This window comes from Perca flavescens, chromosome 3 (assembly GCF_004354835.1).
Source record: "Perca flavescens isolate YP-PL-M2 chromosome 3, PFLA_1.0, whole genome shotgun sequence".
In the NCBI taxonomy this organism is placed as follows: domain Eukaryota; kingdom Metazoa; phylum Chordata; class Actinopteri; order Perciformes; family Percidae; genus Perca; species Perca flavescens.
The window spans coordinates 38399913-38415602 of NC_041333.1; the positions used below are offsets into that span (position 1 = coordinate 38399913).

The 15690-nt window shown below is 40.0% G+C and overlaps 3 protein-coding genes across 6 annotated transcripts in view; 1 reads left to right on the plus strand and 2 right to left on the minus strand.

The window, feature by feature from the left end:
* LOC114552945 (heterochromatin protein 1-like) overlaps nucleotides 1-15690 on the minus strand; it is a 600023-nt gene that overhangs the window by 176684 nt on the left and 407649 nt on the right. The window lies entirely within an intron of this gene.
* The window catches only part of LOC114553107 (NACHT, LRR and PYD domains-containing protein 3-like), a 582600-nt gene that overhangs the window by 173580 nt on the left and 393330 nt on the right, over nucleotides 1-15690 (minus strand). The window lies entirely within an intron of this gene.
* LOC114553127 (chromobox protein homolog 1) overlaps nucleotides 1-15690 on the plus strand; it is a 55282-nt gene that overhangs the window by 8915 nt on the left and 30677 nt on the right. Inside the window, exons 4-5 of one of the 4 annotated variants that reach the window (XM_028574295.1) lie at nucleotides 5586-5689; nucleotides 5774-6471. The exons of 1 other annotated variant lie outside the window; for it this stretch is intronic. In XM_028574295.1, the coding sequence (XP_028430096.1) occupies nucleotides 5586-5689; nucleotides 5774-6371 (702 nt within the window). In that variant the 3' untranslated portion in view covers nucleotides 6372-6471. Of the gene's footprint in view, nucleotides 1-1438; nucleotides 1657-1676; nucleotides 1794-5585; nucleotides 5690-5773; nucleotides 6472-15690 lie in introns of those variants that run through there. 2 more of the 4 variants (XM_028574298.1, XM_028574297.1) reach the window with 2 other exon arrangements.

Below are 15690 nucleotides of genomic sequence, written 5' to 3' on the forward strand. Positions count from 1 at the left end.
CATTAGCTGCTGTGTAACGTGTTATTAGTGTTTACTAGCGTGACATGCAGCGTTGTTTCTGTTGCCTCTAACGTACGTTTCGGAGCATCAGAGCGCAACGCAGACATCTAAGTGCCACTGTACTGAGGCACCGTAATCCACGCTGCTATTTTGTCCGGAAGATACTGGGCACCGCTGATCTATTGGCACCGGATTTTAACATGCAGCGTTAACGTGAACAGAAAATTGCATTGCCTGTATCTTTCATGGCAAACGCATGTGGAAAGCGGTCGCACAACAACTTAAAGGAACACGCCGACTTATTGGGAATTAAGTTTATTCACCGTAACCCCCAGAGTAAGACAAGTCGATACATACCCTTCTCATCTCCGTTCGTGCTGTCACGCTGTCTGACGGTTCCAGCATTAGCTTAACCTAGCACAGATCCTGCAGGTAACTGGTTCCAACTAGCCTACTGCTCCCAATTGTGACAAAAGTGACAAAATAACACCAACATGTTCCTATTTACATGTTGTGATTTGTATAGTCACAGCGTGTACAAAAAACAACGTAACATGAGATACAGCCATCTTCTAACAGTAAACAAACCGGGAACTATATTCTCAGACAGGCTTGCTGCGAGCATATCACTCCGCCCAAGTACTATATTCTTCCGCCTGAGAATATAGTTCCCGGTTTGTTTACTGTTAGAAGACGGCTGTGTCTCATGTTATGTTGTTTTTGTACACGCTGTGACTCTACAAATCACAACATGTAAATAAGAACATGTTGGCGTTATTTTGTCACTTATTCGGAGCAGTAGGATTACTGGAACCATTCACCTGCATGTTCTGTGCTGGCCCGATGCCGCTGGAGCCGTCAGACAGCATTACAGCATTACATGTTCCTTTAAATGGCATACTCCTTCATAGTATCCTTCAACAAAGCAGGAATGTAGCACAAAATGGATGTGGAAGCAGTTATAATTAGCCTATGTGACAATAACATTGGTTTTGGTTAAAATCAACAAATAATTGTAATAATTAATCGTGATCAATATATTGATCAAAATGATCGGGATTATCATTTTGGCCATAATCGTGCAGCCCTACCTCGCTTTATCGGTTATCCTGGATTCATAAATTCTACTGTTGTGCAATACCACTTTAACAACACATTGATTTTATGTAATTCTGAGCCATTTGGTTACTTCTCAACAATCCAAACAAAGGCGGCTGCTCTCGTACTTCCGGTTCCGGTCGCTGCTCCTGTGGCAGACCACGCTACCCCCGTCTATTTTAGATTTATTTAATATTTTTAGACTTTAGACTTTTTTTTTTATCTGCGATGGACGTCAAGAAGTGCTGGTTGTTGCTGTTTTGCACATACGTCCTGCAGTCTTTGGACAACCAAGGGTGTTATGCCATGAGAGTTTGTTACTCGTTTGCTGAATTGAAAGGGATTGGAGCTGGCCTGGAACAATGGCGGAGTGGGTCACTGGCTACCGTGGCAGATTTTCAAGAATTTCGGAAAGAGATAATAAGACAGAAGAGAGGTAAATCTGGCGGAGTTTTAAAGAGACTAAAATCACGGAGATGTCGGCCCTACGTTCCGTCTATGATCATGGGAAATGTGCAGTCGATTGGGAACAAAATGGACGAACTGAGAGCCAATGCCCTGTTTCTCCACGAATATAGATCAATAAGCTCGATGGTCTTTACCGAAACTTGGCTCAACAGAAATCACACTGATGAACTAGTGGCGGTGGATGGATTTAAAGCTCTTCGAGGGGACAGAACGGTGGATTCGGGGAAGAGAGGAGGCGGCGGACTCATGGTGTATGTAAATGAGGAATATTGTCATCCAAATAATATGTCCATTAAGACACATACTTGTACCCCAAACTCTGAGATAATGACTGTCAGTGTTTACCCATATTATATCCCTCGTGAATTTTCACATGCGGTTGTGATGGCAGTTTATGTGCCACATAGAAATGTGTCTAAGGAGGCGGCCGAGGAGATACAAGCGGCGGTGTACAGGATTGAGTCTGCGTCGCCAGACACGTTTGTTGTGATAACTGGGGATTTTAACCATTGCAGCGTTAAGACAAGTGGGGCACACTACTATCAACATGTCAAGTGTAACACAAGGGGGGAAACGGTCCTCGACCATTGTTACACTAAGGTCAAGGATGCGTATATGTCCAGAAGTTTGCCAAGTTTGGGCAAGGCGGACCATAATCTGATTCTGCTCTGTCCCAAATATATCCCACTCGTAAAGAGGTACAAAAAGGAAACGATCACGGTGAAAAAGATAACTAGAAACTGAAAGATTCGTTTGAAAATACGGACTGGGCGGTTTTTGAAAATAGTGCCAAGGATATAAATGAATTTACTGAATCTGTCTGTGAGTATATCAATTTTGCACTGATATGGTTGTACAGGAAAAAAAAAGGTTAAGGTATATGCAAATTGTAAACCATGGATGAATGCTGAAATTAAAAGATTAATTAATGACAAAAGGAAATCCTTTTCTAGGGGAGACAAGAATACATTGAAAAAGATTCATGAAGAACTTAAAAGGGAAATAAATAAAGAGAAATATTGGTATAAATGCGAAATAGAAAATTATTTTAAAGAAAATGATATGAAGAAAGTCTGGGAAGGAATGCGGTTAATGAGCGGATATGCAGGGAAAGGGAAGGTAAATAGATCCCAGTTAAATGGCACAAGGGAATATGCTAATAATCTAAATCATTTCTATAATAGAGTTGATAAAATAGACTTTTCTGATGAAAGACAAAGACTCAAGGATATGATTGGGAGCACATAGGATGGTAATTATAGCCTGCAAACAAACAATCAGGAGGTATATGGTATGTTTATGAGGCTGAAAGCTACCAAAGCAGCATCTCTTGTGCTTTTCAATTAGCAAGTATTTTTAATTCTTGTTTCTCTCATAAAGTGTTACCAGATTTATGGAAACAATCTTGCATTATACCAGTAAAAAGAAAACTGTTGAGTGTATGAATGACCTAAGACCAGTGGCTCTAACCTCCATAGCTATGAAGGTATGTGAGAGAATTGTGTTAAATAGTCTGAAGCCTGATGTAGAGAATTATCTTGACCCCTGCCAATTTGCTTATCAGAAAGGGAGAGGGGCAGAGGATGCTATTGTCTGTAAACTGGACAGTGTCTATGCTCACCTGGATGCAGGGGGACGGTGTGTGAGAATTATGTACTAAGATTTTAGCTCAACATTCAATACGATACAACCACACATCATTGTAAATAAGCTTTTAATGATGAAGGTTCCAGGTGTATTTATTTCTTTCATTCTAAATTTCTTAGAGAACAGGTCTCAATTTGTTAAGCTAAATTCAAGTGTTAAGTCAGACAAGATCGTGACAAACACAGGGTCACCTCAGAGAACTGTTTTATCACCCTTTCTTTTTACCATTTACACTGCAGACTACCGTCCACAGCAGGCAAGCTGTCAAGTTGTTCAATAGAAGGCCATGATTGATAGAGTGACTAAAAGGGCTGGAAAAATTGTAGGATAGTTAAATATAGTGGATCAAGTATATGATGACCGTCTGGCAAAAATGACAGAAAATAATTTTTTACAGCGCAGACAGACCAGCTGCCTCCAGCCCCTCCCCCTTCGCAAAGTTGTGTGCCGCATGCATGACAGCACCAACGTTGCACTTGCTCAGAGAGGCTATTGTTACATTAGTAGTAGCATGCTGCTGGTGGTCTTGCAATGGGATTAGGCTAACTGTTCCAAAAAAAAACGTAGAAACTACAGGGCCACGCTGCTGTGAAAGCTCCCTGAACATCATTTATCAGAGTCTGGTTGTTACCCCTCTCCACGGCAGGCTCCTCCACTTCATGTCTTTATAACGGAGCTAGCTAACCGGAGCTAACTGCTAATCAGAGCTAATGGTTGATGACCGAGCCTTCAGTTCTCCTTGCCTTTATCCGTTAACTGTATTTATGGACCCAAGACCGACAACAGGACATGTATAGTACAGAACAGTAGGCTATGTTTAGGAACGCCAAAACACGGATTAATACACTTCAAAAACTGAACAAAGATCTATCAAACAAAATCAACAAGAATTTACTTTAGATATTCCTAGTCTAATGTAATTTAACAGGAGTTAGGAGGAAACAGTGATGAGATTTATAATAACATGTCATTTTCTGTATTCGGTAGGGGTGCGGGAAAAAATCAATACAGCATAGTATCGCAATATTTTCCATGGCAATAGTGTATCGATACACAAACGCCAAGTATCGATCTTTTATTATATATGTGTTGGTCAGTTTGTCTGCTTGACAATCTCATTTTGCAGCAATACAATTGAAGTGAGATGAACAAACAGAGAAATTTATCTTTTAAGATAAAACAGATGTTGACAAAGTTTTCTTTTGGGGAAATAATTTGAAATTGGGAAAAATTTGAATTTGGAAAAAAGGTAATGAATTGCAATATATCGCAGAATGTTGCAATATGTTTAAAATCACAATATTGTATCGTGACATAAGTATCGGGATGCTATTGTATCGTAAGGCCTCTGGTGATTCCCACACCTATTGAGTATAGTATTATCGGTATTTTATCTGCTGAACCGTTAACACTTGGCAAAAAAAACCAAAAACTGATATAATTGTCAAAGCACATGATGGCTACACATTTTCGTCATTTATTTAAAATTTAACAAGCAATTTGTTTTGTTTTTTGCAAAATACTGAAAGCAGCAGAACTGAGTAGGCTACATTTTAATGTCTGTGAATTTATCACAAGTTATGTCATTATCGGAATATTCAACAATGTTAAGGCATATCGCATATTTTCCTCATATCGTGCCGCCCTAATAACTACCCTGAAAGTGTGTCAGATGCCCCTTAGTGTTGCAATATTTTCATCTGTAACTGTGTCATCTTTTAGTCTAATTGGTTTAATATGTAAAAAGTTGTTTTCTTTCTAAATGATCTGATAATGTTGTGTAGTCATTGTTTTCACCTTCGTTTGACTGGTTTATAACTGAACCCATTATTACTAAACCTAGCCATCACGCACCGCGCCGTCACATCCTGCGCCACACACCACCACCAGTAAATTCTCAACCTGTGGGAAACACTGAGAAGAGCCTGATGGTTTCCATAGTAACATGTCTGCAACCAGAAAAACTTTACCTTCATTTTGACATCAAATTAATGTATGTATTTCAAAAGGTTTGAATGGGACTTAAAGGATGAAAAACACCCAGAATGTATGAAAGGTTTGTGTTATTTTAAAGTTACCATGGAATTTCTAACTGTAAGTAAAACTGACGAGAGTAAGCATATGTTTTAGTTTTTAAATTGCCAATCATTTGAATGGGGAAACTTGCCTGAAAAATGTAGAATATTTCTGAACTTATAAAAGTTATGAAAAGTACATTTGCTTGCATAATAACATGTCTGCAACCGGCACATATTTTCCTTCATTTTGTCATAAATTATTGTATGAAGAGTGAAAATTGTGAATGAGAGCGAAGTCCAGGGTTTAAGAAGGTTGTTCACTAACTATCTCTCTCTGTTTGTCTGTTGCTATAGAAACAGAGAGGAGGAGAGGGACCCAAACGTCACCACTGTCAACACTGTGACAAATCCTTCACAACATCTGGATATTTAAAGATTCATCAGAGAGTTCACACTGGAGAGAAGCCTTACAGCTGTGATCAATGTGGGGCAGCTTTCACACGACAGAGTACCCTGAAAATACATCAACGCATTCACACTGAAGAAAAGCCTTACAGCTGTGATCAATGTGTTAAAACCTTTTCTCAGAGTGGTCACCTTAAATCTCACCAGCGTGTTCACACTAGAGATAAACCGTACAGCTGTGATCAATGTGGTAAAACCTTTTCTAGGAGTGGTAGCCTAGAAATCCACAGAAGTGTTCACACTGGAGATAAACCATACAGCTGTGTACAATGCGGGGCAGCATTCACACATTTAAATAATTTACAATCCCACCAACGTATGCACACTGGAGAGAAGCCTTACAGCTGTGATCTATGTGGTAAAACCTTTTCTCAGAGTGGTAACCTTAAAAAACACCAGCGTGTTCACACTGGAGAGAAGCCGTACTGGTGTGAACAATGTGGGGAAACTTTTGCTGAGAGTGGTCACCTTAAAATACATCAACGCATTCACACTGGAGAGAAGCCGTACAGCTGTGATCTATGTGGTAAAACCTTTTCTCAGAGCAGTAGCCTTAAATCTCACCAGCTTGTTCACACTGGAGAGAAGCCGTACTGGTGTGATCAATGTTGTAAAACCTTTTCTCATAGTAGTGTCCTTAAAAAACACCAGCTCATTCACACTGCCTCGTTGTGAACATGTTTCAGAGCCAAGCTGTTTCTTCCTGCTAGGGCTGGGCGATATGGAGAAAATCAAATATCACGATATCTTTGACCAAATACCTCTATTGATACCGCAATGATATTGTAGTGTTTCACAAAATATTTAAACAATGAGATTTTTGATAAATAATCATCAGAAAAAATTACGAACAGTTAATGTGTTTAAACTGCGTCTGTGCTGCCGCCATCTTGGGACAAACAACTGATCTTAAAGACTCAGAAAAAGATAGTTGTACTGCTTTTGGATGTTCATGTGAAAGAAATGCTAAACTAAGCAACATGGAATAACATTTCACGGATGAAAAATGTGTTTTACAATATTATACTATTAGTAAAGTGTTGAACTTAATATCACAAAAGGTAACATTAATCCTTCTTTTAAGCTAACAGGAAGTTAAGTGACTGTCCTGATACTGGATTTAGCTAATGCTAGCTTGTGTCAGGTTATGTATGTTTTATTTGAGTGATTATTAATATCTCAGTAAGATGCTGAAAACAATGTTTATGTGTGTCACTGAACAGTTCCTCACATCATTCCCCATAGACCCCCATGTGAAAAAATCCAGACTTTACATCAGAAATATATAAATGTTTACAGTCTGGTACAAAAAAACTAATTTTAAAAGCTAATTTTAAATTTCATAACAACTGTTTATATAACTCACCTGTTTAAATTATATCAAGGCTTAAATCAGCAGACTCTCACTAGCTTCAAAATAAGATGTTTAACCCATGTATAATCATTTGTTTTATTAATTTGATCTGTCCTCTTCTTAAATAAACTGAATTGAACTTCAACATTTAGTTTCTTCCTTTTTTACAGGTTTATTCTTCTTTATGATGTCATACTTCAGTTTATCACAAACATGAAGGAAGGGTAAAAACTAATCTGAAAAATAACTAGAAAATGCATTTCCTGCAGAAAATGCTTGTGAATGCTGAAAAGCTAAAACGTTTAACTAGATTGCTGGCTTTACTGTGAAAGAAGGGGAAGCAGTAAGAAAAGTTGGAATAGTATTAATTACTTTACATTTCTTTAACATGTTAAATAACACCAAACATGTATGATACTGAAGTGGAATATTTAAAGGTTTTCTGAAAAGCTGTCACTACACTGAATTGCAGGCTTCAATGTGAAGAAGAAGGTGAAGTTGTGCAAAAAATTTGAAATAATGAAGCTTTAGTGTTTGTAATATTTTAGAGGAAGGTGAACAATGGGAGCAGCTGACAGTGTTGGCTCTATCATTAAATGTATTTAGTTGTGTTAAAGAGGAGTTGGAGCAGAGTGGCTGATAAAACCTAGGCCACTGTTTGGAGGGAACTGGAAACTTACTGGAAGCAGGCATTCACATATCCTGGAGGAACTAACCTGCACACACATTACATATGGATCTGAAAGTTATCATCCCTTAAACCAGATATTTAAGTCTGTAAACTGTGTAAAAGGTGTAAACTGCAGGCTAGTAAATGCTCTGGTTTTGGTCCACTTCCTGTGTTTGGGTCAGATCCCGTTCTCACCTAGTCTGGCTATCACCAGACCAAGCTCAATCTTTTCAGATTGAACAGGGTGAAATCAGATCACCGTCAGATGGGGCTGAGTTAACCCAGTCTAGTTCTCACCTGAAGGGAACCGAACTCTAGTTCACTTGGAAGAGAACCTGTTGGTCTCTTTCATACTTTTGCTCAACTTGCTCATCAGTGTTGTTCATGAACGCGCTAAAAGAGCCTGTTCATTAAACCTTTTTAGACTGAAGGCTTTAAACATCTATCATTTAATCTTGTTACACATCATAATAAGACTAATGCCTAAAATAGAAAATATATCATCTTTCAGAACTTTGAAGGCTCCATGTTCTCTAATCAAAAACTTTCAGTTGTATCCACTTATAAGTATCTTGGAGTCTCTCTTGACTCACATCTCACTTATTGTGAGCATGTCCAAACCCTAACCAGAAAGTTAAACCAAAAGTTATTTGTTTATAGTAAAATTAGACCATATTTGCTGCTCTCTGTCTCAAAGACTTATGTTCATGTCATCATTGTGTCCACTTTGTCGTATTGTTTACCTGTTTGGTCACTTACAACAAATGAGATTCTTGAACCAGTAACAAGACTCTATAACAAAGCCTATAAGCTACATGTTAGGCTTCCTGGATGGACTCACCACTATACTGCACTATCTCTGTGTAATGCCTTGACATTTGAGAATTATAAATTAAGCCATGGGATAAAATGTACAGTGGGGGAAATAAGTATTTGACCCCTTGCTGATTTTGCAGGTTTGCCCACTTACAAAGAATGCAAAAATCTACCATTTTAATCATATGTACATTCTAACAGTGAAAGACAGAATCCCAAAGAAAATTCCAGAAAATCACATCATATGAATTTATTAAAATTGATAACCATCTGATGAGGAAAAACAAGTATTTGACCCCCTGGACAAACAGCAAGTATTCTGGCTCCTACAAGCCAGTTAGTCTTTCTTTAAGACACAGCCCCAATCCAAACCAATTGTCTACATCAAATACACCTGCCTCCCCTCGTTACCTGTATAAAAGACACTTGTCAACACCCAAACAACCAGCATCCAAGATCACCACCATGGGCAAGACCAAAGAGCTTTCTCACGGACATCAGGGACAAGATTGTTGATCTGCACAAGGCTGGGATGGGCTACAAGAGAATCGGAAAGCAACTTGGAGAGAAAAGATCAACTGTCGGTGCAGTTATCAGGAAATGGAAGAAGCACCACACCACCGCCAACCTCCCTCGGTCTGGGCCTCCACACAAGATCTTGCCTCGTGAGGTGTCCCTGATCATGCGAACGGTGAGGAATCATCCCAAAACCACAAGGGGGAACTGATGAATCAACTGAAGGCAGCTGGGACCACAGTTACAAAAAGAAACGGTTGGTAACACACTACGCCGTCATGGATTGAAATCCTGCAGCGCACGCAAGGTCCCCTGCTCAAGAAGAAACATGTACAGGCCCGCATGAAGTTCGCCATTCACCACCTGGACGACTCAGAAGAGGCCTGGAAGAAGGTGATGTGGTCAGATGAGACCAAAATAGAACTTTTTGGCCTCAACTCAACTCGTCGTGTTTGGAGGGCAAAGAACACCGAGTACAACCCAAAGAACACCATCCCCACCGTCAAGCATGGTGGTGGCAACATCATGCTTTGGGGGTGCTTTTCAGCCAAGGGGACGGGACAACTCCATCGTATTGAGGGGAGGATGGACGGGGCCATGTATTGTGGAATTCTGGGCCGACATCTCCTTCCCTCAGTGAGAGAGCTGAAGATGGGTCGAGGATGGGTGTTTCAGCACGACAACGACCCTAAGCACACCGCCAAAGCAACAAAAGAGTGGCTGAAGAAGAAGCACATCAAGGTTCTGGAGTGGCCTAGCCAGTCTCCAGACCTGAATCCGATTGAAAATCTTTAGAGGGAGCTTAAAATTCGAGTTGCCAGGCGACAACCTCGGAACCTGAATGATTTGGAGGCTGTCTGCAGGGAGGAGTGGGCCAACATCCCTGCCGAAATGTGCACAAACCTTGTCACCAACTATAAAAACCGTTTGACATCTGTGCTGGCCAATAATGGCTTTTCTACAAAATATTAACATGCCGTTTGTCCAGGGGGTCAAATACTTGTTTTTCCTCATCAGATGGTTATCAATTTTAATAAATTCATATGATGTGATTTTCTGGAATTTTCTTTGGGATTCTGTCTTTCACTGTTAGAATGTACATATGATTAAAATTGTAGATTTTTGCATTCTTTGTAAGTGGGCAAACCTGCAAAATCAGCAAGGGGTCAAATACTTATTTCCCCCACTGTATTATCAAATTTGAAATGGTCACACTGCAGCTGCTCTGTCTACGTTGGTTCCAAAACCCAGTTTAAGGTCAGAGCACATTACGAGATCTGCTACAAATGGACTTTTGCCTCTACTGGCTTTTAGAAACTGTTATGGACAGAGATCTTTTTTCTATGTGCTCACTAAAGTCTGAGGTGTATGTGGTGTTTATGTTCTGCAGAGCAGGAACCTGCTGAAAATCAGTTTTACACTGAGTCAGGCCTGATTGTCTTTAATCTTTTCCTGTTTAATAAATAAAAAAAATGAAAAAAAAAATAATAATTTCACACTCTGAAATGTACACTTTTACTTTTACTTTGAATACTTCATGTTAGTGCTGAGTAAGTATGTATCCTACTTTGACTCAATTAGACTTTCTAATGCAGGATCTTTACTTGTTACAGAGTATTTCTACACTGTGGTAGCCTATTGCTACTTTGACTTTAATCTTTAGTTTAGTTTTGTCACTTTTTATTTCACTTTTATTCTGCTCAACCTGAGGCAGATTATTTTGATGATTAAGACATGAACATGTGTCTTGTTTGCTCGCTTTCATCTTCTCTTCAGAAACAACCGTTCAAACACAAGCTAGGAGCTACGATCACTTTTTGGCAAGTGGAAACGTGCATTTTATGGATGTATTGCTTCTTAAAGAATGTACAGTTGGAACCAGATATTTACATACACTTCAGAAAAAAAACACAAAAACTTTTATTTCTTTACTGTCATACATTAAATCAGAGTAAACGTTTTCTGTTTTAGATCAATAAATATTGAAATATTTTTTTCATTTGTTAAATGTCAGAATCGAGCGAGGGAGAATTTTTATGTATTTTTGTATCACTGTCATCAAAGTCAGAAGTATACATACACTAAGTTTATTGTGTTTTTAAACAAAAAGAAAACTCCAGATGATTCCATTCTGAGCTTAAGAAGCTTCTGATAGGTTAATTGATTCCATTTGAGTTAATTGGTGGCACTCCTGTGGATGCATATAAAGGCACACCTCAAACACAGAGCCTCTTTCTTTGACATCATGGGAAAATCAAGAGAAATCAACCAAGACATCAGGAAAAGAATTGTGGACCTCCACAAGTGTGACTCATCCTTAGGGGCAATTTCCAGATGCCTCAAGGTCCCACGTTCATCTGTTCGGACAATAATACGCAAGTATAAAAAATATGGGAATGTACAACCATCATACTGCTCAGGAAGGAGACGGATTTTGACTCCCAGAGAGGAACGTTTTTTGGTGCGAAATGTGCAAATCAATCCCAGGACAGCAAAAGACCTTGTGAAGATGCTAGCTGAAACTGGTAAGACAGTGTCATTATCCACAGTAAACGAGTCCTGTACCACCATGAGCTAAAAGGTTCCTTTGGGAGAAGAAAGCCATTACTTCAAAACCACCATAACAAAGCCAGACTACAGTTTGCAACTGCACATGGGGACAAAAATCTTAATTTCTGGAGACATGTCCTGCAATCCCATGCATCCCCCTTTTATTTCCTTCCAGCTAGAATATAAAGCTTGCAGCTTCCAGCATGAAGCGTATCCCACAATCCACAGCAACATGAGGTCACACAGGTCGGGCGCCGCCTGTGCTCTAGATACCCGTCGACAGACGTGAGAAGATATTTAAATTTATTTTTAATGCCGCTGCTTTTGCTGTGTTGATTTGCGAGCTGCAGTCAGGAGAAAGATGCTTTTATTGTTTTAATTTGGAGATTTTCTTCTCACCCAAGAGTGAGGGAGCGGTACATGTAAAGGTAAATGTCGGACAAAAACAAGTAGTGTAAAAAAAGTATTAAGGTAGTAAATATTAACAGATAAATGTACTTAAAGTATCAAAGTAATATGTGACACGGAGGCCACTTGGAGAGATATCTGCTGCTGTACCAGTTGCTGATCTTTATCTCATTAGATGGTCAGTTAGCTCCATCTAGTGGACAGATAGTAGAACTCCATCATCTGATGGGGGACTTCTCTCACACTGACTGGGTTAGTGGACAGGTTGGTTCTGATGTCTCTCTGACTCTGAAGTTATGAACTGTGACGGCGTCTTCAGATCAAATAAGATAATACTTTATTGTCTGCTACACGGGTTACAGTAAAAATTCTTTCACAAGGCTCCAGTCACAAAGAGACATTCAAAAAGGGGGGAGGCAGTTATTTCTGCAGTGTGATTCACTATACATGAGAGTCTTGTTTTGTGTTTGATGTTGAGTTGGTTGTACCAGGAAGAGATATTGAAAGTGACAACTGATTTAATGAGGGAGCGGTAAACCAAAGTTAACATGTCCTTGCTGATCTGAAAAGTTCAGAGTTTTCTGAGCAGGTGGAGACGTTGTTGTGCTTTTTTTTGTATGCTGTGTTTGTGTGTTGTGAGAAGGACAGGGAAGTGTCTATTTCTGTGTCTAGGTACCTGAATACCTGCACTTGTTCCAGTGGCTGACCCTGGATGCTAAGTGGCTGGAACAGAGGTGAGGCCTTGTCTCGGCCCCCACAGTATAGCTCCTTAGTTTGTGTAATGTTGAGCTCCAAGGAGAGATAAACAAAAGTTTGGGACAGATTATTTATTTCCTGCTGGTAGCGAGTTAGGGTGTCAATGTAAGTCTTTCCTGGGCCATTGATGATCTCAAGTATGTTTTAATCAATTTGAGCTTGGAAAAGCTCCTTTCTGCTGAGGCAACTGTCACAGGCAGAGTGCAGGCTATCCTGAGAGCTACCCAAAGATTTGGGTAAAGCTCACACATCTCATTTTGTGAGAGGTATGTGAGAAGCTCAAGGGCGGTCATCATATTTTGGGGAAGTTCAGGAAGACTCTCAATCTCTACAGCCAGTGCGCTACCATCAATATCAGCCTCCTTTCCACAAGAGAGTTTTTCCCCAAGAAGCTCACATTGTTCCCTCCGGACCTTTCGATCTAGCTCCCAAAAATTGAGCCGAACTCAAGTTTTCTTCAACCTCAGAGACTTAAATCTATCCTCCAACGACTGAATGCTACAGTCCACCACAGCATTATAAAAGGACACTTCTAGCCTCTTCATAATTCAATTCAATTTTATTTATAGTATCAAATCATAACAAAAGTTATCTCGAGACACTTTACAGATAGAGTAGGTCTAGACCACACTCTATAATTTACAAAGCCCCAACAATTCCAAGAATTACAGTAATTCCCTCATGAGCAAGCAGTGCGACAGTGGCGAGGAAAAACTCCCTCTTGGGAAGAAACCTCGGACAGACCCAGGCTCTTGGTAGGCGGTGTCTGGCGGGCCGGTTGGGGGTGTGATGAACAGTGGCAATAGTAGTCACATTAATAATGGAACAGTGACTGGATGTAGCGGGAAGCTGCAGGGTTCAGCAGGAAGAAGCATGACATTGCAGTGCACCGCTGAGCTCAGCAGGGAGTGCAGCAGGACCACGGCGACAGCTGGAACCAGGATATTGGTGCCAACGTTCTCCAAGAAATGCGCTGGGGAAAAAAACATAAGGACTCCGGGGAGTAAACTCCCCAGAAGCTAGGATTAGTAACAAGCATTTCTGGGACTGGATACACACAAATAGTAATAGTAAAAGTAATAGAAAGGGAGAGGAGAGAGCAGCTCAGTGTGTAAAAAGAAGGAAGTCCCCCGGCAGTCTAGAACTATAACAGCGTAACTATAACAGCGTAACTAAGACAGACAGGTCATAAGGAGAAGTAGCTTTTTCGGGCTTAGAACTCTCCCCCTGCCGGATCGGGCTTGGCTGGCCTGCCTCCCTCTACTTTGTTATGTATTATTAATCTAACAATTATGAAGAGAAGCAGGTTAGGTGAACACCGCAACTCCTCACTCCCTAACTATAAGCTTTATCAAATAGAAGAGTTTTAAGTTCATTCTTGAAAGCGATTACAGTTTCTGCCCCCCGAACCCAGATCGGGAGCTGGTTCCATAGGAGAGGAGCCTGATAACTGAAGGCTCTGGCTCCCAGTCTACTTTTAGAGACTCTAGGTACCACCAGTAACTCTGCATTCTGGGAGCGCAGTGCTCTAGTGGGACGACGGTATTAGGAGCTCTTCTAGATATGATGGTGCTAGACCATTTAGAGCTTTGTTGGTCAATAGAAGGATTTTAAACTCAATCCTGGATTCAACAGGAAGCCAGTGCAGAGAAGCTAATACAGGAGAAATATGATCTATTTTCTTAGTTCTTGTGAGAACACGCGCTGCAGCATTCTGGATCAGCTGGAGAGTCTTAAGGGACTTATTTGAGCAACCTGACAGTAGGGAAATACAATAGTCCAGCCTGGAAGTAACAAATGCATGGACTAGTTTTTCAGCGTCGTTTTGAGACAGGATATTCTTAATTTTGGCAATGTTACGAAGATGAAAAAAGGCTGTTCTCGATGATTGTTTTAGATTGGCGTTAAAGGATATATCCTGATCAAAAATAACTCCTAAATTTCTGACAGTAGTGCTGGAGGCCAGGGCAATACCATCCAGAGTAGCTATATCTTTAGATAATGAGGTTCTGAGGTGTTTAGGTCCCAGTACAATAACTTCAGTTTTGTTAGGGTTTAACATCAGAAAATTATAGGTCATCCAGGATTTTATATCTTTAATGCACGCTTGAAATTTAGCTAGCTGACTGGTTTCGTCTGGTTTGATTGACAAGTATAATTGGGTGTCATCCGCATAACAGTGAAAGTTAATTGAGTGTTTCCTAATAATATTGCCTAGAGGAAGCATATACAAGGAGAATAGAATTGGTCCAAGCACTGAGCCTTGAGGAACCCCATGGCTAACTTTAGCGTACTTGGGAGGATTTATCATTAACATTTACAAATTGAGATCGATCAGAGAAATAGGACTTAAACCAGCTTAGAGCAATTCCTTTAATGCCAACTAAGTGTTCCAATCTCTGCAACAGGATTGTATTGTCAATAGTGTCAAATGCAGCACTAAGATCTAGTAAAACAAGAATGGAGACAAGTCCTTTGTCTGCAGCAGTTAAAATGTTGTTAGTAATTTTCACCAGTGCCGTTTCTGTGCTATGATGCTTTCTAAATCCTGATTGAAAGTCATCAAATAAACTATTGCTATGTAGAAAATCACATAACTGATTAGCAACCACCTTCTCAAGGATCTTGGAGAGAAAGGGAAGGTTAGATATAGGTCTATAGTTTGCTAAGACCTCAGGATCGAGGGTGGGTTTTTTCAGAAGAGGTTTTATCACAGCTACTTTAAATGACTGCGGTACATAACCTGTTAATAAGGACATATTGATCATATCTAGTAATGAAGTGTTTACCACGGGTAACGCTTCTTTAAGTAGCCTCGTTGGGATGGGGTCCAAGAGACAGGTAGATGGCTTAGCTGAGGATATCTTTAACATTAATTGTTGAAGGTCTATAGGGTAAAAGCAGTCTAAGTATATGTCGAGACT